This window comes from Vespula pensylvanica, chromosome 1 (assembly GCF_014466175.1).
Source record: "Vespula pensylvanica isolate Volc-1 chromosome 1, ASM1446617v1, whole genome shotgun sequence".
NCBI lineage: Eukaryota > Metazoa > Arthropoda > Insecta > Hymenoptera > Vespidae > Vespula > Vespula pensylvanica.
The window spans coordinates 5170340-5198187 of NC_057685.1; the positions used below are offsets into that span (position 1 = coordinate 5170340).

A 27848-nucleotide genomic window follows, 5' to 3' on the forward strand; every position below is an offset into this window, starting at 1 on the left:
AATAGAAAATATCGTTCAAAGTGAGATACTCAGAGTGAAAGTACATATTTGCTGCAAAAAAAATCTATCTTATCGATGAGGATACAACCAACCGACCAATCAACCAACCAGGATTCGCGACAATCTTTCGTAAAAATATATTCGTCAACTTAACCTGTTTACAATGATAATACATTTTTATCAGCCAATAGGAAGGGATGGATACTTACCTAGTCATCCTGTATAGGGGGATCGTATAAAATAGAAAACGTCGTTCGAGCTAAGATATACAGAGTGAAAGAAACATTCGCGATAAAAAAAAAATCTGTTTCGTCGACAAGAGCATAGCGAGTTATCAAAATTCGCGATAGTCTACTTTAAAAAATATTTTTTACAACGAGTAGTCATCTCTCTTTCTCTTTCTTATAAGTTTTTGTCAAACGTCGATAAAAAAGAAAGAAAGAAAAAAAAAAAAGAAAAACTTGGTCTTTTCGATCCATGGCGTAGAATCGAGAGAAAACTTCCCTTTTTTTTCTTCCTGCAGCTTCCTATGCGAACGGCAGGCGCGCGCGCGCGCCCATGCACATCGCTTGCATTCGCACGCACATACGCACACGTACACACCGATGTTTTCGCCGAGCGATCATCTCCCCCTTTTCGACGACAACGGCCCCCACGTAAGTCGACCAATCGCTCTCTTGTCTCTTTCTCTCTCTCTTTCTCTCTGTCTGTCTCCCTGTCTCTCTGTCTCTCTCGTTCTCTCTTTCTCTCGAGCGACCTTCCCTCCCATCCCTCTAACGGCCGTCCGTAGAAGACTTCGGTCCGATACACGGGCGCCAGTTCGAAGCGAGAGTCCGTACGTACGAGAGAGGACTTTTCTCGTTCATTGTTAAAACACTTCTGTCTGTTGCGTGTTTTCTCCTTTCTTATTTCTTTTCCTTCTTCTCTTCCTCCTCCTCATCCTCATCCTCTTCTTCTTCTTCTTCTTCTTCTTCTTCTTCTTCTTCTTCTGTTTTTTCTACTTAGTGCATTTCGTTCTTCTGCCCTCTTTTTTTCTTTCTCTCTCTCTCTACACTTTTTACGAGTATATAAAACGTATCTCTCACTTGGCCGCAACGAAGTGAATTCCATTCTAAAAATAAACTAATAATTTATTTCTGACATCAAAAAAAAGACAAAAGTAGAAATAATAATAACAATAATAATAAAAATTTGCTGTAATCATTTAATCGGCCGTGAAAAACGATCGAGGTAATTAAAAAGCGTTCGTTTCGATTGATTTACGATCGATAAGGGTTGTGACAGATGAAGATAAAGAGAAATGTAGAGAGAGAGAGAGAGAGAGAGAAAGAGCATGAGTCGTTTTGATTAGTACGCGAATGTAGAGTGATAAAAGGAGAGAGAGAAAAGAGAAAGAGAGAGACAGAAAAAAGAAGAAGAAGAAGAAGAAGAAGAAGAAGAACAAGAAGGTGCACGACGAAGAAGAGGGAAAAATCACGATCGATAAGGACGCGTGAACGATCGATGAGCAACGCAACAGGTTTCGCGAATCCTCCCCCCTTTACTACTCGTCTTCGTCTAAGTATTCGTCTTCGTCTTCGTGTCTTCGCTTCGTGCTTCGTCTTCGTCGTCGGTTATCTTCGCCTAACCACGTGATCACAGGGTAGAGACTTCGTAACGAAAGGGTATATATATATATATATATCTCGCACACGCGCACCACACGATGGGATAGAAGGAAGATACGTATCCTCGTTCGTGAATAACGTTGGAGAACTTTGGATCGGATCGGATCGGATCGGATCGGATCGGATCGGATGAGTCCGGACCTTTCGACGATGTTTCAACGAGAAAGGTAAAGAATGAAATAGAAATTTGGATGGAAATAAATATTCGCTTAGAGAGATTGATTTCCGTACGGTAGTGCTATTCCTGCTTATACCGATGCTGCTTCTCCTACGTCCGACTAGAGTGGTGATACGGACATGAGAAAGAAGCGAGAGAGAAAAGAAGGGAAGGGAGAAGATAGAACGGAGAAGGAGATAGAGTAGAGTAGAGTAGAGTAAAGTAAAGTAAAGTAAAGTAGAGAAGTATAAAGAAGGACGAGAGTTAAGGCCGGTCGAAGACCTTCGGGAATAAACCGTGTTAGAAAGAAAAGAGATTTCATGGTGAAAGTGACCGAAGAGGTTTTTAACGAATCTAATTGAATCGAATAAAATCGAATCGAATCGGGATCGGCGTTGATGCGTTTGATTCTCTCTATACTTTTCTTTTTTTATTTTTTCTTCCTCTTTTTTCGTTACTCCATTTTCTCTCTCTCTCTCTCTCTCTCTCTTTCTTTCTTTCTTTCTCTCGCAAACGTGGCTCATCTTTCAAGAATCAATGATATATCGTTTCTGCCTACTTTTAATCGTTACCTTAAAGTACGTTTTCTTCATCTTTTTGGATTTCTCTTTTTCTCTTTCTCTCTCTTTCTCTTTCATTCTCTTCTTCGTAATGTTGTCGCTTCACGGATGCCGGCGCGTTGACCCCATGTCTCTCTTCTCTACGAGTACGCGTGCCCCCGGCGGCGGCAATGTCGGCCCCAACGACGACGACGACGACGACGACGACGACGGCGACGACGACGACGACGACGACGACGACGACGACGAACGTATACGATGAGATTTATGTATGTATGATGTGTGTATGTATGTACGTACGTATGAGGTATGTATGTATATATGTATAATACTACGTGGACCAAACGAGATGCTGCTTCTGTTCCCTTCGTTTCACACCGTACGAAGATTGAATGGATCCGCTTCGAAGAATCGCTTACGATAGACGTCCAAACAAAACGACGGCTATCTCTCGTCTCTTCTCGATAAACTTCAACGTAAGTCTCCTCTTTCTCTCTTTCTCGCTCCTCTTTCTCTCTCTAACTTTGTTCCTTATCTTTTTTTATCATTTTTTTTCTATCTTAGTTTTCTTGTTCAGTCTCCTTTCAAGGTCGGACACGCACGTATAAGTATATACACATGTATATACATATGTATTTATTTCTTTTATCGAATATATATATATATATATATATATACATTTGTTTATTTATTTATTTATTTATTTATTCATACATGTATATGTGCACATATTTAGTTATTTTTTATTTATTAATTATTTATAATGCATATATATATATATATATGTGTATACGTATCAATCAATCTTAACCTCTCTTTCGATCGAACTTACACGATCATTTTATATACGACAAAGTTCACGGTTCATCTTACGTATTTCTTAGTGAATATTACAAAAGAAGCTTGTGAAGGTTATAAAGTATCATTAAAGAGAAGTAATCTTTATTCGCTTTATTCGTTTTTTTTTTCTTTTTCTTTTTTCTCTTCTTTCTTATTTCCTTTTCTTCTTTTTTTTCATCGCAATTTCGACGTAAACGTACAATAGATATAAACGAGTCGAAATAACTTCCGATTGTCTCGCTTCCGCTTGATAACTTATATTACGTGTCATGATTTCTTCTTCTTCGAGAAAACTCGGCCCTATATATCTTTTTCTTTTCTTCTTTTATTACGCCTGTTATTTTTTCTTTTGATAGAAATCTAATCCACAGGAAAGGTATCCATTTTATTCTCTTACGTATTTAATTGTATTTCCGAGTAATGAATGAAGGAAGCATCCGCGTAACGATCGCATCAGTGATCTTTACGAAAATATGTTATACGAATTATAAATAATTGTTGTGTGTGTGTGTATGTATCAAGTAATTGCGTTTTTATATTCGATATAATAGAATTCACGAAAGTTAATCTTATTATATTTTCTTCGTTTTTGCAAGTATTTTTTGGTTAAAATTCCAAAACACACGAATTTTAAATAAGGTAATAATTAAATATTATATATAGTAAACGTATACAATATTTATCTGGCATACACTCGCACAGATATATATCAAGTAATTGCAAGTTTTTATATCCTATAAAATAAAAATTACGAGAGGTAACATACATACATTTTCCTTCGTCTTTGGAAACATTTTTTGATTAAGATTCGAAACAGCGCAAAATTCACATAAAATTTAATGATTCATCAATGAAAAGAAAGAAAAACATAGTAATTTTTCTGAAAGAATGAATCGGATTGAGAATTGATATTTAAACGTTTTTAACTTCGGAGATCGATATCGTTTTATGTTCATCCGGTTTTATCTTAAGCATTTTGTTTATATTTAATACTTAAAATACATTAATGAGACCTTGAAACGGCTAGTAAACCATTTTTTTTTTAGGTGACTCATCGAGAGTCAGTTTTACTTTTTTTTTTTAAATTTACGATTTATTTACTGCGTAGCTAATTACGCGTATACTTAGGAAAATTATTCTTTGAAAATGATATGGAGGTCAAATTGAGAGGGGTATACGTAAATCAAAATGCACGATATACAGATAACTATGTTAATTGCAAATAATGTGTGATTGGCCGTGAGTAAGATTCAATTGAATGAAACAATCGAAGAGAAATAATCGAAAGGAAAATGAAATTATAAGATAAGATCTTAGTATACGAGTAATTATCCTACATTAAGTTCTTACTCTCAATTTGAAAATGAAAAATACGTCAAAAGTTTCTAGGTTGCTTTAAAGTCTCTACGTGATCTTAAAAATCGACTATTATTTTTCGAAACTTTTTATGATACTATTTTCTTTTCTTCTTCCTTTTTTTTTTTTTTATTGTAAAACCATAAATTTTTTCCAGAAATTTTTTTTTGTTTCTAACCTATACTTCGGATGCTTTTGATTTTCGCCGTTTTGATTTACATTTATCCAAAGTTAGATCTGTTGTGCGCGTTACATCAATATTCAACTAATATTATTCATCGAATTGATATTAAATTATCGAATCATTTTGCATGTAACCTCGCACATATATCGAATCAATGTGAAAATAGAAAAAAAAGCAAAGAAAACTTGATCTCTCAAAGATGATGATGAAATTGTAGAAATAAAAAGAAAAAAATATCGATCGGCAATAATTATTCTGCAAATATATGTGTATATATATATATATATGCATATGCATGTGTGTGTGCATTTTATGACGAATAAACAGGAGATAGTGTAAAAATGGTTTTTATATTTCCATTTATTTTTTTTTTCTTTCTTATCTTCTTGAACTTCTTTAAGTGAAACGCGAAAACGATCGACACGTCTGCACTTGTTTTATCGAGATCTACGGATTCGGAGCGTTTCAAAGGTGACAGAGAGAAAGTCGAGAGTGAGGGAGAGAGAGAGAGAGAGAGAGAGAGAGAGAGAGAGAGAGAGAGAGAGAGAGAGAGAGAGAGCGGAGGAGGGGGAAGGAAAAGGAAAAAAGAAAAAAAAAAGTGAGGGAATTATCCTTGGCGAAATCTTGTTTCAATGATGATCTACCTTTCAGCGTTATTATTTCAACTACGAGTTTTTCTTCCTTTCCTTTTTTCTTCATTTTTTCATTCGATGATACGACACACACACACACATATCATGTACAACGCAGTACTTGACAATAGTAATAAATTTTCTTTTAACATTTATTTCTTATCTCTGTGCTTTATATTATTCTTTTTATTTTTGTAGTATTATTGTTGCTTTTACTTGTACATATACTTTAATAAAATAATAAAATGATAATATCGAAAGAAGAAAAAGGAAAGCACGTAGAAAAAAATTGTAGATAAAATCTAATTTGGTATCTTTTCGCGATTCCTTGAAGATGACATAGCTATCTTATCGATGAGTTGCGTAGGGAAAAAAAAAGGAGAGATTTCGATAATCCCGTTCATTTCTACGTTTGAAATGCGACGAACTCGTTGTATGCATGACCACTATCGGAATAATTCTTTAAATCAGTACGAGACGTGTTGAAAGAATCTGAAGGTTAGTCATTCGTTGGTCGACATTAATTTATACGTAACTACTTGTAAATTCGACTACTTACATTCGAGACACCCTCGGCTACGTGTTCCTTACAATTTTTGTTATGTAATCGGAATATGTGTCGGTTTTCTTCTTTCTACAATACACATACACACATTATTCTTCGCGCGCGCGCGTGTGTGTGTGTATATATATCTTTTCTTTGTATTCTTCTAATTATTCGTTCGAAAGATCAAAATAGAAAATGATTTACATACATCCTTCGTCGTAACGTTGGATTAATCTCTAGAATTTATCGAAAAGTAAAACAAGAAAAACGAGATAATCGTAGTAAGAGGAGATCATTGTTCTGCTCGACAATAGAAAAATATCAAAGATCTTTCCCAAGTACTTATTTCAAGGTCACTAAGTAAACAACTAATTCCTATATTCTTATGCACGACGTTAGAAGCCCCACGATTTCTCTCTCTCTCTTTCTTTTTCTCTTTCTCTCTTTCTTTCTTTATTAAACAAAAGCTGTCCTTGTTCTCGGTTCGTTCCGTTTCACTCTTCGTTATTAAAACGTAAAAGATCGTGTTTCTTAATTGTAATTATACTGCGACGAATTTTCTTTCTTATACATACATACATACAATATATAGATATAGGTATATGCATGTACGTTTGTAGATGCGTATAACATATATTAAAGTATACGTATATAAGTTTAATTTAAAATTATATTACCACAGATATACATAGAAATATATATAAACATAAATGTTGCTCTAAACAAATCTAACATAGTCGGTGCTTACTAAGTGCAATAGCGGTTAACAGAAGGTGGTCAAGCGTAACTTGAGTAGGAACTATAATATAAGTAGTATACGTAAGTATAATATAAAACAACATGAAATTTAAAGACGCAAGTGTAACGTAATACTCGAACAATAATAACAGCGAACGGACTTGACCAATCAATTGTTCTTCTCTCTGGAGAAGAGAGAAAGAGAGAGAGAAAGAAAAAAGAAAAAAGAAAATATATTATATTTAATCAATCAATTTATTTTAACAGATAAGATCGTCTTAAATGTATATCCATCAGAAAAATCGTGATATTTGTAAAAGGTCGTCGAAACGTAAGAATTAAAATGTCGAAAGAACTAAATTCAATCGATCGACTGTCGAGACCGACATTTATTTTCTTTTTTTTTTTCTTTTTTTATAACAAGTAAGCAAGTACTTCAATCACAACGAATAAATCGTTGTTGGAGTTAATGGAAATTGTAGAAGAAAAAAAAAAAAAAGACATCGGTAAGTCGATAAATCGGTGTTGTTGACGCTTCGATGATCATCGATCATTTGACCTTTTGCAATCGATTCTATCGTCTATGAGAAAGTTTCCTGCGATGATTTCTATCTTATTATTCTTTTTCCCGTTTATTTTTCGTTCTCATTTTTTATTTTTATAAAACACACGTATAATATTCAATTCTATAAATTAAACACGTAATTCGATTTTATAGATACATATAAAATATAAAATATATCAGAATATAATAATAGTAAAACAAAGAACTTCGTAAGAGAAAATTTTACGATGAAATATTGTACATTTTTTAGTAGTGGATATTCGTAGGTTTTTTTTATTCATTTTTTTTTCTCTCTCTCTCTCTTTTTTTTTTTTAAATATACACACGATTCTATAGATCAAATACTCAATACAATTTTGTAAATTGGACTTAAAATTCGATTTTATATAATACATATGAAGTTATAATAAATGCAAAAAATAAAAAAATTTCTAAGAGGAAAAAAATTCTACGGTAAAGAGTTTACATCCTTTTTTTTTCTTTTTTCGTTTCTTTTTAATGCAAATATTCGTATAGACCTTCGATCAAATTGAAACGTGACTTTTTCTCTTATAGCAGACACATGTAATATACGATTCCATAGATTAAATACGCAATACAATTTTATAGATTGGACAGACAATTCGATTTTATATAATACATATGAAGTTGTGATAAATGTAAAAAATAAAAAAATTCATAAGAGGAAAAAAATTCTGCAGTAAAGAGTTTACATCCTTTTTTTCTTTTTTTTTTTTTGTTTCTTTTTAATGCAAATATTCGTAGTAGCTTCGATCAAACTGAAACGTGACTTTTTCTCTTATGTTAGACACGATAGAATTCATGCACGCACGACATCCGTTCGAAGTACGATTCGGTTTACCTGCCTTATATATAGTGGTGTGTATGTATATATATATATATATGTATGTATGTATGTATGTATGTATGTACGTACGTATACTTCACATTCGACTTACGAAAGATAATTATATGCATATACATACATATGTGCACACGTATGTGTATGTAGGTGTGTATGTATGTATGTATGTATGTATGTATGTATGTATGTATGTATATACGTATGTATATACGTATGTATATACGTAACGAGAGCACAGATCGTCCAGGGAGATGACGTTTTATTGGACGTTCTTTTATTACACGACGGACGAGTTTCGGTAGTGAAAGAATTCGAAACCCTCACCTCGACCGTCATCGACAGTGGCGTAGCAATTAGTGGATTCATCGAATTCTTCTTACCTTTTTATTTGCAACCATAATATAATACTCTTTTAAACGAAAAATTCAATTACCGATAAAACATAATAAAAAAGAAAAATAAATACACGTTCGAGAACAAGATATATTATTTTTCAAAAATATTGTTGATACAATCATGAATAAGAGAAAATGCTTTGTAATTTCTTATAAAAAAAATTACAAGGTTCGCTTCAATAAAATGAAACGATAAAGAAAAAGAAGGAAATATGACGTAGACACGATTACCTACATATATAAACATCTTAAAAATTCTATAAATAATTTCCTTTTCTCTTTTTCTTTCTTTCTTTCTTTTTTTTTTTTTTTTTTTTTTTTGTAAACGAACGATTTTATCACAGTACGAAAAAGTAGGGTTCAAAAAATAAGAAAAAGTAAAAAAAAATGTCGAGCAAAAACAGATATTGTTTCGAAGACAAAAGAGTAACACGCCTATCGGAATTATTCGACTTATGTATATATATCCTGTGTATATATATATATATATATGTGTATGTATGTATGTATATGTATGTATGTATGTATTTACGCCAATGTGTGGGTGGTACGGCTCGACTCGAAGCGGGCTTTCGATTTATCTTTTCGCCTTTCCTTTTTGGAGCAGGCTCGGGCGCGACACTTAAAGTCTCTCCGCGTGTTGTGTTGGAGAATGCCTTCGAGGCCGGTCGAAAACGGCCACCATGAGCTCTCTTGCATCCATCGTAGTTCGTTCCAACGTTCCAACGTTCCAACGTAGCGTTCCAACGTTTCTACGTTCCAATGTTTCTACGTTCCTACGTTCCTACGTTGCTTCGTCGAATACACCTTTTCCTTCTTCTCCTCTTTCTCCTCTTCTTCTCGTCTCTACCATTGCCAATTCCTCGTAATGTCGCGCCCTTGCACGATAATTTTTTACGTGAGAATCTAACAAGTACTAGATATGTGATATGCATAGTTAGATCATAAGTAACTCGAAATAGAAACGCTAATGTAAGAAGAAATTAATCATTCATTGACTTTATCATTCGGTTCGTACGAACGTTCAGACTGATTTTCAAAATTATATCTATTTGATTTATGTTATTTACATATTGGATATATATCTGTGGAGAACTTAATTGTGTGTATATTTGTTATTATTATATTTTATTGAAAAAATATATCTAAGGATATATATATATATATATGTATATATGTATATATATAGAATGTCTTCGAAATCATAATACAAACAGTCAATCGATAATTTTACATGCAAGAATAAGTCGAAAAAAAGAATAACATGTTCTTTGTCTTTCTTTTTTTTCGTTTACATAAAAAATACGTTTTCAAGTGGAAAATCCGTATAACTAATAATAGTAAAATTTCTAGGTAAGCTGTTGATATTTATAAAGATCAAGCAACGCCATGATTTACTTCTTAATCATTACTATTATACCATTTGTCTAGTTTGATATGTTCATTCTATTAATCATTTTCGTTCTGTCACGATATTCGAATACAGTAATCAGGAATAAATGGGCAAATGCTAACACTACGGAAATAAGATAATAGTAATAATAGGAAACAAATCGTGACACTATCTTGCCAGTGTTTATAAATATTAACACGAGTAGGAAAAACAATTGGATCTTATCTCGAAACATATAATTAATGTACATGTCGGATTTTCAAAAAACATTTTTCATGAAAAACAAAACCTTAAATGAAAAAATATTATTTTCTTTTTGACGCTTTATTTTTCAATGCAGGATCATTATTACTTCTACTATGCTTTCGAAGACACCTTATATATAGGTGTATGTGTATATAGGGCGGGTAGAAAGTTTCTAAGTGAGTCATATATATATATATATATATATATATATATATATATATATATATGCATAAATTTATATACAGATTTATTAATTAAAAAGAAGATATTTGACATAAGCTTGTATTAAGTACTACATGTTATATGTGCATACATACACACACACACACACATATTCATAAACATATATATTAACTTATTAATTATAATATATATATACACTATACATTATTAAATTTATATATTGATTTATTAATTAAAAAAGAAAGATATTTATGTATGTCTCTGCAAGAACTCCCATCTGATATTGTATCAATCTCGTACATATACATATACATATAGATGCATATATACATACATACTTCAGATAATTATTTACACAGCCGTCAAGATAAGAGTACGTGATCCCGCTAACTTTTCTTCCGATCGTGTTCGTTTCATGGCTTCTGATTAAGGAGCAATGTTGGTTTGATAATTCTCAGTAGTCGAAGCATAATATTACTTTATCGCTCATTACAGTAGGCTCTGTTTCTCGCCACGTGCGACTTCGGTGGAAGGGCGTATTTCTCCCTCCCTCTCTCTCTCTCTCTCTCTCTCTCTCTCTCTCTCAATATCTTGTTCTCTCTATCTATCTTTCTCTAACCAGTTTATAACTGTAGTTCGTTCCGACTTCGTTTCGCGACACACGGTTATAAATTGCAAACGTTAAACGTTTCCCGTAAAGTCACTTGCACACGTTTTTACTCTAATCTACTGCATTTTTAAAAGGATCTCAATTATCATCTAATAATAGTATTAGGCAGATATCTGATTGATATTTGATGAGTAACCTTTTTCATGTCCATATAGTAAAAAAGAAATTATTAGCAATGATATTTAATATTAATAATAATAATGAACAAAATAAAAATAGTAATGATAATAACAATAAAATAATAATCAGGTTATGCAACGTATAAAAATGTTTTCTTTTCCTTTTTTTTGTAGTTTTTTTTTTTTTTTTTTTTTTTGTACTTTTATAATTTTTCTTATTTACTACAGGTTTATTCAATGCACGAACACGAATATTAACACGATGCAATGAATGATGTAGGCGCGTGCGTATCACGTCGACGACATTCCACGTGCGGAGTTTAAATAACTACCCATAAGACTGACTATGTCCGATCGTAATAAACTCTTCAAGGTCGCGCGTTTTCCCGATGCATCGTATTTTTCTTTCTTTTTTTTTGGGATCGGATGATCTTTCTCTCTCTCTCTCTCTCTTTCTCTCTCTCTCTCTCTCTCTCTGTCTGTCTGTCTCTTGATATCTTTTTATCTCGTAGGTAATCGTCCTTCACGAATAACATACGTGCATAACAACATCTCATAGCAATCTTGCTTGCAAGTTGATATTATACAACTTTACGGATACTTAAGCTACAAATTGTTCGGAATAATATTATGCTTCGCTCTCGTTCGAGAACGAACACTTTCCTTTTTGTGTAACCTTGAATTTAATAAGTTGTCCGTCCACTTCGATCAATTCTATACTGTTTAGATCGATGAAGGAAGGATAATGTAAGAAATATTACCCGAAGCATTTATTTCTATAATTCAATGTATGTATCGTGTCTAAGGACGAAAAAAAAAATGAAAAAATAAACAAATTATATAGGTCTCAATATCGATTTCTATAAAAAAAAAAAAAAAAGAAAAAAATTCGTAATAACTTTAGTATCTCGACAACAACGTTATTTATGAAATAGTTGCAATTACAGGACGTTATAAAGAGTTAATCCTTTTTATATAGATACATACACACGCACAGACTCATACGCGCACGCAAAAAATTTATTATAATTTTATTTGTTTATATATATATATATATATGAGATAACAAACACTCAGTTAAAAAAAAATACTATCGTGTTATTTATTTAAATAAAAAAATTTTTATATAAATAATAAATTTTCGATAGAAAAATACTCTAATAATATCATTTATTCAGATATAAAATATTATAAATATTCAATAGAAAATTACTGAATAGTGTTATTTATCTCGATATAAGATATCAGATATTTTCAAATAAAACAAAAAGAAATATATTACCATAGAGTTGTATTTATTGAAATATTTATAAATTATTAAAAATTCCAAGATTACTTATTGACCAATCGATTAAAATGATAAAAAAGAATATTAAAGATGAATCTTAGTTACATCATTGGTATCGAAAGAAGACTGAATGTTTCTCAACAAGATCGTAATTGCTTTTAACGAGAGTGCTACTGTTGGACCGATGAATCAGTATTATCCTGCGATTTTATTAAGAATACTCGCGCCGATCGTTAAACGAAACGATCGTAATGATCTCAATTATAAACGGTGGCTCTTGCGGCTGTTATTATGAAGAGTCGAGTTCCTCTTAGTTACTTGGTACTAACGTTCGACTATAGAAAATGGCGTCGACGAAGACGACACGACGACGACGAAGAAGAAGAATAACTAGTTATACTTGGATACGAATCCAATCATCCTGAGAAAATGAACGATAATTATCGAATGTATGCCAATCTATTTTAGAGATCATAAATCCTTTTTTTTTTTCGTCATTACATTTCCGTATATACTAGTAGATATATGATCGAAGGATGCCTTTTACGCTTTAATATTTCCTAGTTCTCTAAAGCATCCATTTTATAATCTAATCGCGTTCACGATCGATAATTATCGAATACATATCCGGTTTATTACCAATAGAGATCGTAAATCCTTTTTCTCTCTTTCTTTTTCTTTCTTTTTTTGTTCTTGTTCATGTCATCGTTACGTTTGCGTGTTAGATGGAGTATGATCGAAGTATGTGTCTTTAACGATTTAATATTTCTTAGTTTATAAATCATCTACTTTATTATTCAATCGTGTCTCGATGTGCGATCTTTTTCTTTTTTCTAATCTCTACGTAAGGAAATTCTACGTAAGAAGATATCGAATATTAAGATATGAATACTTTAATACTTGAAACGATTGACCTTTCGCTCTACATACTTATTATATAGCTTACTTTATTTTCAATGCTATGGAATAAGAAGAAAAAAAAAAATAAATTCTATGGATTATTATAAGGAATGAAAACGTATGAGGATTCAGGTCGCGGGTATTCTGATCATAGAGATTTTGTTAGGAAAAAAAAAACAAAGAAAAAAGAACATATATATATAATATATAGAAAAAAGAAATCTTGAGACTCGAACATACATATACAGTATACATACATACAGTATACATTCTTTATATATGTATATACCGAGAGTTACGATGCATCTTCAATGGTGGCAAGTTTATGTTAGAATTACAGATGCGTTCGTTCGATGCACGTATACCGTATACACCATACATACGTGTACATGTATAGAGACCATATGCCAGGGTCCGCTTCCTATCTCTCTCTCTCTCTCCTCTCTCTATTTTTCTACTCTTTTCCTCTTGGAAGCAACCGGTATAGCTTTCTCGTCCTAGAAAGCTTCTCGTCGAGGCTATCACAGCATCACATGGCTTTACGTTATTGCCCGTAGCCGTTGCGTTGTCTTGTATTCCCATATATGTATATATGGTATCGTAGAAAGACTCATTGCTTTCTGTACGTAGGTATTGTATTATGGAGAATAGGGTAGGAAACAAAACGAAACTCACCATTGATGGTGATAGTGACGGTGGTGGTGGTGGTGGTGGTGGTTGTGTTAATATTGAAGATAGTAGTAGTGGTAGTAGTCACCCTTTTCTCGTTACACGATCCTAAACCCCTTCGATTGTCTTCTTTAGATTTTAAAGGTTTCTCTTGAACTCCGTATACTTATTCGTAGAACGAAATCCGTCTTGTTCGTTTCTAATATCATATATGTATTATCAGTCATGTACAATCATAATCCAATTTTTTGTTATTATAAAATAATTACATTATTAACAGTCGATCATATACAATAGATCAAGTTGTGAAAGGAAAAAAAAAGAGATGAAAAACAAAATGAAACAAAAAAAAGAAAGAAAGAGAGAGAGAAATAGAATAAAAGAAAAAGAAGAAGAAGAAGAAGAATAGGAATAGGAAAAAAAATCCGGATGTAAAATTTTTAACATTCGAATAAGCCATTCGCTTGACAATAAGAAAGAGTTGTCTAAAGATCTAAGAGCAATCGTTGGGTAAGGACGACAGTTAATGGTCGATGTGAATCGTTACGTGAAAGATCCATTTGAGAATGTATGCACTCTTGCAGAGACGATGCGTGTGGAAAGTGGAGATGAGAGAAAGAGAGAGAGAGAGAAAGAGAGATAGCGAATGATGCTGCTGCTAATATTGCTTCTGCTATCGCTGTTGCTATTGCTGCCGTTATTGTTGCTGCTGTTGCTTGCTATGTGTTGCTATACTCGTTCGTTCCAATTGCGATTTCTCGCTTACGCCTGCCAATTAACCTTAATTGTACCAGAAGGGAGAAAGAGAACGGGAACGAAAGAGGGAGTACAAGAGAGAGAGAAAGAGAGACAGAGATAGAGAGACAGAGAGAGAGAGAGAGAGAGAGAGAGAGAGAGAGAGAGAGAGAGAGAGAGACAGAAGGATGCGTTCAGTACAAGAAAGAAAGGAATGGAGAAGGGAGAGGGTGGGTGGGTGGAGGGGAGAAGAAGACTATTACTAGTCGCCGATTTCACCATATTTAGAGACTCTCTGATTTTCGAGAGCAAAATAACTCTCTCTCTTTCTCTCTCTTTGTTTCTATCTTTTATACCATCATTTCACATAATGGATGTTCTTCTTTCTTTCACCACTTTTCTCCTTCTCTTTTTTTTCCTTTATATTTTTTTGTTTTCCTTTATTTTTTTTTCTCCTTTTTTTCGCTGAACGTTAATCGCCTCTCGAATTTTCATCGCATAGGGAAATCGAAAGTACCGTGATTGTGTCGAATGAAATCGTCGTTTTATTTTAGGCACACGTCAATTTAGATAGATATTGATTTTACAAAGGATAAAAGGATTCTTTGAATTCTAATTTATTGGGATGTACAACGTTTTATTGATTTTATTAGAAACTAGAAAAAGAAATGACTCAAAGGGATTTATTTGTCGGTTTAACTGCGATTAACAAAAGAAAAATAGATAGGAAGAGTTGTATACATATATCGAGTGGGAGCGAGAGAGAGAGAGAGAGAGAGAGAGAGAGAGAGAGAGAGAGAGAGAGAGAGAGAGATCATATTGTCATAGATTTTAATGCGTTTAAAGAATGTTCTCTTAAATTTTTGATATCTTCATCGTTATTCTATCGCTTTACTTAATTATACATTATGATTGCTCAATCTCCTTTCTTTTTTTTATTATTTCTTTTTCTTTTCATTTTTAATTTTAATTTTAATTTTTCTTTAACCTACGCAGTTAGTCGTCCCATACTTCCTCGATGAAAATCGATAATAATAATAAAGATAAGAGTAGATAATATTTTTCTGAACGATTCGTCGAGGTCGTTACGTTATAAATCATTTTATTATCGTCTCATTGATTTTACGGAGCATCCGTTAGAGAGTCGATTGGGATATTTAACTATAATAGGGGGTCTATACATAAGAGAAGAAGCTTGTGAGAGAAAAGTAGATAGAAATATAGAGAAAGAAAGAGAAAGAAAAAGAACTGTTATTACTAGTCGTCGATTTCCATTCATAGAGAGTGGACCTCTAATTTCCGTCTTTTCTGTGGATACAGCTGTTCCAGTACAACAATGTCTATATATATATATATGTATGTATGTATGTGTGTATGTATGTATATTATGTGTGTACAGAAGAAAGGAGGAGATAGGACGTGAATTATAATTGCAAAATAGTTCCTCGCGTCACGCCTCAAGGAGATTAAAACCTGAGCTCTGATTTCTTCTTGATGCTCGATAAATCTTTCCTATTCAACTGTTTTTTATACTTTGACATGTTTGGATAATTCATTTCAGTATACGCACACATACATATGTATATATGTACGTACGTATCTATCTATGTATGTATGTATGTATGTATGTATATATGTATATGCATATGCATTTTTAAAAAGTTCATTTTATTATTTTACGTTCCTTGTTATTGTTATTGTAATAAAGATTTTATATATTTAAGAATAATAGAAATATATATACATACATATATGCACATATATGTAAACTAAGGATTTTATATATATATATATATATATTATACGAAATAAATTATTATAGAAATATTCTTTGGAAGTTACAATGAAGAAGAAGAAGAAGAAGAGAAAAAAAGAACACGTATAGAGGAAGTAATACTTTATTAAATAAAAAAAATCCCGTCGGCTCGTTAAAGAAACATTTACGTTGGTCAAGGTATAATATTTCTTACGTATATTTATGTAAAACTTTTTTACGATTTCTTCTTTACAGTTAGAATGGTCGCGCATTTTAGCGCGTGGTCTCGATTCATTTGGAATATTCAAAAGGAAATACATAGTTTGTAAAACGTCTACTTTCTGTGAGACTTCTCTCTCTCTCTCTCTCTCCCTCTCTTCCTCCCTTCTTCTCAGTATCCGGCATTCTTGCATTTTCAACGATCGTAGCGATCACATAAGGATAAGAAGATGGTCGTTTGGCATTCTCAACGACTACGAGGACGACGACTCTTCTCTTTCTCTTTCTTTCTCTTTTTCTCTATGTATCTATCTACCTTACCTATCTATCTCTTAATCTCATTGGATCGCTACATCAGATTTTATTATATTGCGTATATAATTAAGACAGTTATTGGTATATATGGATTATACTTAACGGTAGTTGAATGTCGAAACGAGGCCGTTGTTCCCTTCCACAGGAAGCAAATGGCACTTTAAATAACCGAGTAATATACACGTCATGCTTTCGTCAGGGGACAACTCAAAGACCGCAGATCGGAACTTTTACGTTCGACTTCGATCATGTCAGCCGGAACTCGATGATAATTTCTATAAAATCGTTATGTATCGTTACGACGTTGATCCATACGATGTCGCACGTATTACACAAATATTTCGTTTGTGCGTGTGTGTGTGTGTGTGTATGTATATAGTGTATACGTTCATATTCAGAAATAATATTATATATATATAAAATTAGTTTAGTTTCGATCTTTACGATTTTATAGGATTTTTTTTTATATATATATATATTTATTTATTTATATACATATGGATATAATAGGTATAATATAATAATAAGTAGGTATAATAAAGTGATATTTATAAGCGTTATATTTTATCCAAAGATTTTTATAGGAATTTAATAAGAAGATAACGACAAATATCGATAGATTGGTAATACAGATACGTAACTATACACAAAACTCTATGATAAGTCAATAAAGCGAGAACGTGTGAATAATAACGAAATATTAACGATGTCAACGTTATGTCGTGGAATTGCGAAAGTAGTCGTGCAAAACGAGAGTCAATTGGGTTTGTTATGGGAATGATGTTAAAATTAAAAAGTAAAACAAAAAATAAATAAATAAATAAATATATAAATAAAGATAAGATGAGAATTCTCAATGAACGAAAAGTAAAAGAAAAAAAAAGATAGAAGCGTAGATATGTATAGTATGTATATCGTTTGAGTTTATGTGAAATTTAACGATAACAAGCTAATAGAGTATACGAAAGAGTCCTTGGTAAAAAGAAAAAAGAAAAAAGAAAAAAAAAAAAGAAAAGGAAAAAGAACGTTCGCGTTAATTCGACTTAAAATGATGTCACGTATTTCACACTCGATGATTTACTATGATGCGTCAAGATTAGATGCGTTTTAAGGTCTAATTTAATAGATCGTTAAGGTTGGTTTATCTAATAGAAAAAAAAATATTCAGGTTGTTTGAACGATTCTACATAGAGATATGATTTATGAAATAAATTTTGTAATTGGAAAGCTCTTTAATCGTACGAGCTAATCGTTAGAATAGGAAAAACCATTTGTGTTGATTTGATTTAAAATTATGTCACGTATTTCACACTCGATGATTTACTACGATACGTCAAGATTAGATGCGTTTTAAGTTTTAATTTGAAACCTCATTAAATCTTATTTGATATGAAAAAAAAAGGTATTCAATTTATTTGGATGATTCTATTTAAAGATGTGATTAGTGAAAGAAATTTTGCAATTGGAAGGCTTTTAAGTCGTACGAATCAATCGTTAGAAAAGAAAAAAAATGTTCGTGTTAATTTATTTAAAAATTATGTCACGTATTTTACGCCAAATGATTTAGTATGATACGTTAAAATTAAATGAGTTTTAATATTTAATTTGAAAGCTCGTTAAGATTTATTATCTAGTGAGAAAAAAATATTCAGTTTTAACGATTCACTATGAAAATATGATTCATAAATGTTGCAATTGGAATGCTTTTCAGTCGCACGTATCAATAGCGCGTTAAGGTTTCCTTATCTAATAGAAAAAGAATATTCAATTAGTTTTGACGATTCGATTTGGAGATATCGTTCGTAAAATAAATTTTGTGCGATTGGAAGTCATTTTAGATGTCTAAGCTAATCGTTAAAAAATGAGAAAACGTTTTGCGTTAATTCGATTTAAAACATTATCATTTAGGTATTTCACAATCGATGTTTATTATGATACGTTAAAACTACGTTGCGTATTAATATCTAACTTAAAAGCTCGTTAAAGTTTGCTTATCTAATAGAAAAATAGTATTTAGTTTGTTTTGACGATTCGACTTGAGATATGATTCGTAAAATAAATTTTGCGGTTGGTCGTCCGAGCTAATCGTTAGAGGAAACGGCAAAAGCCGTTTGCATTAATTTGACTAAAAATGATGTCATGGTATTTCGCGTCCGATGGTTTACTATGATACGTCAAGATTAGATGCGTTTTAAGTTCTAAAATATAACTTCGTTAAAGTTTGCTTATCTAATAAGAAAAAAAAAAAAAAAAAATATTCACACTTGTTTGAACGATTTTATAATATTGGAAGATATGATTCATAAAATAAATTTTGTGCGATCGGAAGTCCTTTCATTTGTCCGAGCCAAGCGGAACGTTTCATTTTGAATAATTATTAATCTATATGTAATATGTCGTATATGTACTTACCATTCTAAACTATTGTTTTGCATACAATCGATCGCAAATTCGTCGAATCATTTTTATTTCATCGATCCTCTTCTATTGATATGAATCTTTTTAACTGTACAGGAATCTCGATCAGACTTTAAAATAATTCCATGAATCGATAAAACAGCTTACATCGAGTTACATCCTTTGATCATGTCAGACTCCCTCATCACATTTTATTTTTCGGTTTGTTTTTGCTCCTTGTTTTTTTTCCCCTTCTTCTTCTTATTTTATCTTCGACCCTTTTGATCTTTATCTCTTACCAGAACTCTTTCTTTCATCTTACGAAACAACGATCCATTCATTTTTTACTTCGGCATTTTTTTTTTAAGCTTTAACACTCTTCTTAGAAAGATGACTTTCCGAAAGAGAAATTCTTCGTTCTCTCTGGTTAATTATATTAAAAATAAATTGGAAATAATATTAAATTGAATGAATTGAAATTGATACATTCCTATATGCATATATATACACATAAATATGTAGATATATACATATATATATATATATGTATTATTTATAATGATACAAAATATATATAAAATAAAAAACTGGTATATCGAATCGCTCAACTTTTGTTTATATAATATATATTTATATATATTCGAATAGATAAAATTGAATGATTAAATATACAAATTTCGTTTAAGTGATAATAAAAAAGAAACCAAAAGAAGAGAAAGAGGAAAGAAAAAAAATGGAACGTCTTTTAGAGTAGATCCCCATCGAGAAAATAGTTCGAGAACTCTGCTGTGTTGCTGCTGCTGTTACTAAAGTTAGCATCGACACGAAAGATACCTTCTCGTACAGACATACATAAATACATTCATCCATCCATCTATACGTACATACATACATACGTTCTTACGTGTTAGTAGAAGAAACGTCCATTGGCAAATGCCAACGAGATAAATTCTCTCTACGAAAGATCTGTTGGATGTATAATAGAAGAAGCTTAAGAGAAATCGAGAGGTACCTCGCGTGAAATTATAGATAGAATCGAACGAAATGATAGACCTCAGACGACGTAATAGTTCGCTTACCCTATTGTTGACAAAAGTTACGAGAGAGATCAAAGAAAAATGAAGATAAATATAGAAAGATAGAGACAGAGAAAAATTATGCGAGATTAGATCGAAACGATCGAAAGTGTATATCTCATCCTTTCTATATCAACAGAGAAACCGATTGTGAAAGATAAAATTTTCATTTTAACATGTACTATCAGGACCGCATTTACTATTAAGCGCATAAGGATATCATTATTTATAGGATCACATTTTTTAATCTTATCGTTACTCCATTGAACTATGCTAAAGAAAAAAAACAACTTAATATATTCGTTGAAGTTAGAAAAAAATAACTTTTAATTATTGTTTCATTTTTAATACATTTATTTGTTTTTCTTTTTTCTTTCTTCTTTTTTTTTTTATTTAAATTTACATTGATTTATTTTTATACTTTTTTTTTTATATCTATTTTATCAACATGAGTTATTACGAGATTGTCGATTTTTATTTTCAATGAACTTAAAAAGAAAAGAAAGAAAGAAGAAAGAAGTAAAAGATGATCTAATGGAAAGGCTCAGAAAGTGTAAATACGGCCCTGATTCTAATGCAGTTATGGAAACATCCGATGATACTTCTAATTTCATTTATGATAACTGTAAAAATCATCCTCGTTCATTTGGCAATCTCGGCCACTTAAAGCAATCCTAGAAGTTTACATTCCACGATTTCATCATCGACATTCTTTCTCTGTCTCTATTTCTCTCTCTCTCTCTCTCTCTCAATTATCGTTCTTTCATCTCAGATCCATTATAAGATCGGATACACGTAAAGTTATGTATATCTTTCATGTATACAACGAATTATAATACAATATAAATTATGTAAAAATGTAGTATTATATTATTAACAAGGATACGTACCAGTCTTCATATTCTTCTATTTGATATAATCACAAAATTGCTGTTTTCTTTCCTTACTCACTCAGCCACTCGCTCGTTCCTTCGCCGATCATTTCCAATGTATCATCTGTGTGTTTATCATATATGTAAAATAAAAACCGAAAACATCATTCTCCTTTCTGTCTGGTATCGAAGAGAACTTTGTTCGTTGTGCGCATGCGCGACAATTCTCTCTCGATAAAAGAAAGCGATGATATACAACTCGCGTCAAAATAAAATTTATTTATTTAATTTATTCTTAAAAATTAAAATGTATTATATGAATTTGTTAATTAATTTCTTAATCTATTAATTATATTGTAATGGCTTTTTTATACTTAGATAGGTAAACTGTGCCATCTGTGTCCACCGAAAAGCGTCAAAAACAGAGAACATTTAATTACATAAGCCAAGCGTATCGTCTGCGCAGAACACCTTGCGCACAACGAATAAAGTAACTTTTTCTATCTCACTTCAAGGGTCAGTGAACTTTCCACTTAATGGGAACTGACGATATAATCTTATTACGTATGTAATATTTATAGAGGATGATTATAAATTAAAAATCAGTTGAATATCTCCTTCGTTAATTTAGATACACGCATACACACATTATATATATCTTAACAAAGGAGATATGCAACTAACCATTAATTTATAATTAGCCTGTATATGTGAATACAGATATACTCGATCTTTATCAGATCGTTTTTAACATGTATCGTGAAACGTTAGCTTTGAAATTCCTTTAAAAGTTTCTTATACATTTATTTTTCGCTATCTTCTACTTCTACTTCTTCTTCTCTTCTTTCTCCTTCTTTTTCTTTTTTTATTTCTTATTTATAACGTGTCGATGATTACGCAGGATCCTATTCATGTGTCGTCGTCATTTTTCTATTTCTTCCTTTTTCTTTTTCTCCTTTCTTTTTAGTTCTTCGTATATGACGATTGTATTCGTATATATAAGTATTTATCTACATAAGTATGTATGTTCGTCATCTGCATGCCAATGATATATCCAGCTGCGTTACAACTTTCTTCTTTAGAGAAGCTTCACGAGGCGCGAGTTTCACAGAGATGCTAACTCGGATGTGAAACGTAGCTGGATATTTATCGTTGCTGAGGATTTACTTTCGTATTCGTCGTCTTGTAGTAAGAGAACTTTTCCCTTGGAACACAAATTTTCCACCTAAAGAAATCCTTTCCACTTCGGTTAGCTCCTTTTAATCTCGAGAAATGTACACCGCCGAATATATATATATATATATATATATATATATATATATACATGTATATATGTATGAGAGAAGGAGAAAGAAACAGAAAAGAAATAAATGAAAGAAAGATTAGAAATATACACAAAATTATAATATTGTGGTTGTTCGAAAAAGTTCGTATCGATATTGTCTTTCATCTTTAATGAAATAAAATAAAAAATAATCGCTGAATTAAAAATAAGAATAATTTATAGACTTGATCGCAAACAACCCGCTTCAAAAATTGATATTTTTAATATCGTTGTATATGTACTTTCACACAGATATATTTGAATATAAATATTGAATATAAATATGCGTAATAATATGTAACAATATATGTATAGAAACGGCACGGAATAATACAAATAAAAATTAATATATATATAGTACTGTTATATAATGTATGCATTTTGACGCATCAATATTCAATACGAAACATACATATGTAAAAGTAGATACGTATATTCCGGACATCTCAATAATATAATATAAATTTGTCTAACATTCCAAAGTGTCAAATCAGACGAAATATTTTACTAATCAATACGATAATGTCGTCGATCATTTTCCTCCGTTTTTCAATTATCTCTCTTTCTCTTTCTCTTTGCTCTCAGATAGTTTCAAAATTCTGCCGAATTATTGATAACCGATGAGAAGTTGTTTCGTACACTTCTATCTCTTTGTCTGTCCCTCTATTTGCTGCATAAGATATAATTTATGTATGTATGTATGTATGTATGTATGCATTTTCGATGAATAATATCGAACTAGAATATTCGATTTAATTAATAGACAATCTCGAATGTCGATGGCTTCGTTAGTGCAGGTTAGATTTAACTTGTGCCACATGTCTTTTAAAAACTTGACATTTTGCATGATATTAAATATAAAATAAATTATTCACGATATAGAAATTAATTTTTTATATGTGTGTGCATGCGCGTACGTGTACGTGTACGTGTACATGTACGTGTGCGTGTATGTAATATAAAATAATTAAATAAATAATTTGATGTGTTACAGAGAAGATCGATGCGGAAGCGGTGTTGTGCCTGATCGAAGCAGAGAGGGGCTTCGTGAAAGATAGAGAGAGAGAGAGAGAGAGAGAGAGAGAGAGAGAGAGAGAGAGAGAGAGAGAGAGAGAGAGAGAAGAAAAGAAAAGAAGAGAAGAGAAAAGAAGAGATTAAAAAAAAACGAGAGAGATAGAGATAGAGAGGAGGAAAGAGGGAAAAACAAGTACGACAGGATGTTGCAGAGTTGCAACGGGAGCACGTCGCGACGTGCCAGACGAGTCCTCGTATTCGTTTTCGCTTGGAGTCTCCTCATGATAGCGGCCGTACAATTTCGTCATGCCGAAAACAGTGCACTTCGTAACGGTCGTAATACCGAGGAGAATAATGCAGTTGGTGACGTAGTCATCGACGATAATTATATTCGTCGGGAGGCCGGTATCGTGAGAACGGGAACCGATGATAAAATACCAGGTGGTTCGTCGAGTCTCGGTCTGTCTCGTTATCTTTTGCAAAGATCGAAAGATCCTGAGACTGGTTTTGGTAATGTAGTCGGTGGCGGCGGTGGATCGATTCTTCCAACGACTACGATTGTAGGTAACAAAAATAGTAATGAAAATTCAGTAACGAGAAATCCTTTGGATTTGGAGCCATTGTTGGATAAAAGACCAGCGAAAACCGAGGAAGAATTGATCGAAGAAATCGAGGAAAGATTACCTAGCCTTCCTCTCGCTTATTGGAGCAAAAATAACAGGTTTAACGGTCAACAAAACAAAATATCTAAGAAGGGTAACGAGAGCTGTGCTAATTTCAAGTTTCCCTCGATCTACGATCTAGAATTTAATAACGTCTACTGGCAAACGTTGAGGACAAGCAACGGTACTTTCCAGTTCTTCGGTGCGTTTTATGATAAACGTAGGCTTTCGAGGATCGGTCCTGCTATAAGGATCGTTGGTATGATCGATAGGATCGAGCCTAAGGTTAAAACTTATTGTCAGATGTGGTACGACGGTGACAAAAGTCCAATCGTGGTCGAGTATCTCGAATACAAATACATTTGGTATTCGAAATGGGGCAATTACAAACAGGGAATATATCAGCCATACGTTATAGCTTGCAAGGTGCCGCAATCACATTGGTCCAAGGGCCCACCAGCGTCCGTTTCTATGGTCGAAAAGCCATGCGACACGCCGACTAACAATCTCCGGGTTATTTACAATAAACCAAAACGTAAAAAGGACTTTGCTGTTTGCGTCAAGGGCCTGGATTTTCTTCACGAAGATCTTTCCGTAAGATTGGTCGAATGGATCGAACTGATAACCCTTCTTGGGGCCGACAAAATATTTTTTTACGAACTTCAAGTTCATCCAAACATAACGAAAGTTTTGAATTATTATCAAAGACTCGGTAAGGTCCACGTAACACCTTTGACATTACCCGGTGGACAACCTAATGTTCCCTCTTTTCAACATATGTATCTAACGAAAAAAACTAATCACAAGAGACAAAACGAGCTGATACCGTACAATGATTGTCTCTACAAACATATGTACGAATACGAGTACATAGCACTGTTAGATGTCGATGAAGTGATCATGCCAGTGAAGGACGCTACCTGGCAGGACCTTATGAAGAGGGTCTTACCTAAGGCCTTCAAAATACGAAACGAGACACGCGCCTCTTACAATGTGAGAAACGTCTACTTCCTCGACGACCTGCTGCAGCCCCATGGCCATTTCAAGGACATACCCAGGTGAGTGCGAGCCACGACTTTCACGACGGGACATAATTGCTTAGCAGTATCTCGGATCCTGTTTGTCCGCGTGACAATTATTTTCGCCAGCCGTTTATTTTCACGTATCGTTAGCAATTAATATTTTATATTTAATTAATAAATATAAAATAAGTCTTATACGATTGCATTGCTATAGTGGAAAAAAAAAAAAAAAGATAAAGCAGTCATTTGAGAAAGAAAATAATATCGAAGATATTTCACTTCGACGATCGTTTAATTATCATCGGGGTAACGATTCTAACGAGCTTTCGATATTTTTAAATATCATCGCTCGCGCAACTCCATCCATTATTCAAGTCGTCAAATTACAACCAAATCGTTAGGAAGGTCTCGAATTAAAGAATGCAACGCAGCATGCAGAATCGTGGTTGGCATAAACGATTCAATGCCATCCAAGTCGGTCAAGCGGAAGTTTCCAATAATAATTAACGTGACAATTTTGCAATGAAAAAGAGAGAGAGAGAGAGAGAGAGAGAGAGAGAAACAGAGATTCTCTTCCCTTAAGTATTATTCTTGAAATTATTATAATCAATGTACGTAGGTATAAAGTATATGAAATATCGTGCGTTGGAAAGAAAAAAGACGCGTGATCATAAAAAATGAATTCTTTATGAATTGGATATAGCAGTTAAAATCTTTTCTAACGTTAATTTTCTTCTTATGACTTAGGTACATGCATATGCTGCAGCACGTATACCGTTCGAAGAACTTCACTAAACCAAACCAGTACATCAAGTGCTTCCATAATCCTGAACGGGTCGTCACTTTGCACAATCACTTCCCTTTGGCTTGCCTTGGGGCCGGATGTACGAGTTATCCGATCGAGACAGAAGATGCTCAGCTACAGCATTATCGTGCCGATTGTGTGAAGTCTTTAAAGAAGACTTGCGTTGAATATCGCGAGAACAGCATCTTAGACACGACGATTTGGCGATACAAGGATCAGCTTGTGGAACGAGTTACCAGAACACTTCAAATTCTTGGCTTTTTTGGTCCAAGCTAGCGTCACGTTTTAGTTTCGCTAAGAACTCTGACAGAGTTTTACATTAATTATTTTTTTTTCTTTTTTTTTTTTAATTCCTCCAACCTTCTCTCTTTGACGTGTTCGTTGCTTTAAAGAGATCGGTGAATTTCGACGATTATCCTTTTCGTAGGATTAAAAATGTCGAATCAATCAAGGTCATTTTAAAAACGTTAAATCCCAATCGTTTATGAAATGAATTAATTATTCGCCTGATCCTTAAGTCACGAATCGATGAAATTTTAGTTGTCGATTTCTTGATAGAAATATTATATCGAGAATTTATTATTACGATATTCTACCACGTAACATTGTCAATTTATAATTTTTATTTCTACGTATGTAGACGTATGTATATTTAACTCGCAAATTCAAATCGAACAGAAGTGTGTGTATGTATGTATGTATGTATATACATATACATATATATATATGTATATGTATATGTATATGTATATGTATATATATGCATCATTATGTTAGCTTCATAAGATTTGTATTCTCAATGCGTTCGTCGAATCTTTCTCACATTTTGGTAGTCTAATGAAGCAACATCCTGCTTCATTCCTTCAAAAATATTTTTTATTTTTCTAACTTCCTATGTGATAACGATTTAATTACAGTATATTCTGTATCTCTTTATCTCTTTCTTCCACGTCACTATGTCTACTTTTCCTTCATGGTGAACCTCGATCGCTTTCTTTATAGAATAGAATAGGATTGACTATACAATTATATTCCATACTAAACGAAACGCTGATTTATGCGTTTTATGCTCGAATACGAGTTAAGAGAAGGCGATTCATGTATACACCATGATCCGATAATTAATGTAAACAATATTAGATTAGAAAGCTCGTTTATAGATATAAATAGTCTTTTGTCTAACTTGTAATAATTTACTCGCATCCTTTACGCTTAATCTACGATTTTCGAGTGTGTCTATTACGAAAAAGTATCCTTAAAAAGGACAACTCTGTCCTCGTTTCTTATCATCTCTTTTTAATGAAAATTTCATTACTCGCTATATAAAGAAAATCATAAAAAAATATGTGATAATAACAATAATGATAATGATGATAATATAGCGAAAAAAAAAAAGGAATGAAATAAATATTTTCTCACGAAACTTTGAAAGTATATATTAATTAGAAAACTAATGTATCTTTTTTCATTGAATTTCGTGCCTTTTTAAAGAAAATGTCAAAGTATACTATTGCGAGCTTAGATTGCTCGTTTCAACGATGTTTCCTATCTGTATATAACTGACTATATACTTAATGAAGAAGTCACATTCATCGTAAATAAATAAATAAATAAATAAATAAATAAATAAAATCAATAATTATATCAATGAAATGAATTTTCGTGGAGAACTGCCTA

General features: G+C 32.4%; 1 protein-coding gene and 1 long non-coding RNA gene across 6 annotated transcripts; one reads left to right on the top strand and one right to left on the bottom strand.

Moving 5' to 3' along the window:
- Positions 1–770: 770 nt before the first annotated feature.
- Positions 771–27794, top strand: LOC122632307. 3 transcript variants are annotated; one of them, XM_043818969.1, is made up of 3 exons: positions 771–1834; positions 23663–25402; positions 26114–27794. In XM_043818969.1, exons 2-3 carry the CDS (start codon positions 23886–23888, stop codon positions 26445–26447), a joined length of 1851 nt encoding a protein of 616 aa, XP_043674904.1. In that variant the 5' UTR covers positions 771–1834; positions 23663–23885; the 3' UTR covers positions 26448–27794. The 3 variants fall into 3 exon arrangements, with proteins under 3 accessions (XP_043674904.1, XP_043674912.1, XP_043674923.1); XM_043818977.1 differs by lacking the exon at positions 771–1834 and adding an exon at positions 2772–2860; XM_043818988.1 differs by lacking the exon at positions 771–1834 and adding an exon at positions 5655–5894.
- Positions 16626–21530, bottom strand: LOC122632379. 3 transcript variants are annotated; one of them, XR_006327863.1, is made up of 3 exons: positions 21363–21530; positions 19412–19819; positions 16626–17274 (listed from the first exon to the last, which is right to left on the bottom strand). It is a non-coding gene; the product is annotated as an uncharacterized LOC122632379 (long non-coding RNA). The 3 variants fall into 3 exon arrangements; XR_006327865.1 differs by lacking the exon at positions 16626–17274 and adding an exon at positions 18552–18745; XR_006327864.1 differs by lacking the exon at positions 16626–17274 and adding an exon at positions 18552–19228.
- Positions 27795–27848: the final 54 nt, after the last annotated feature.

Bases quoted from the DNA above. Each gene is read 5' to 3' on its own strand.
- LOC122632307 (XM_043818969.1), top strand. From the start codon at position 23,886: ATGTTGCAGAGTTGCAACGGGAGCACGTCGCGACGTGCCAGACGAGTC. The intron at 25,403-26,113 runs GTGAGTGCGAGC...CTTATGACTTAG, and splicing joins CATTTCAAGGACATACCCAG to GTACATGCATATGCTGCAGC.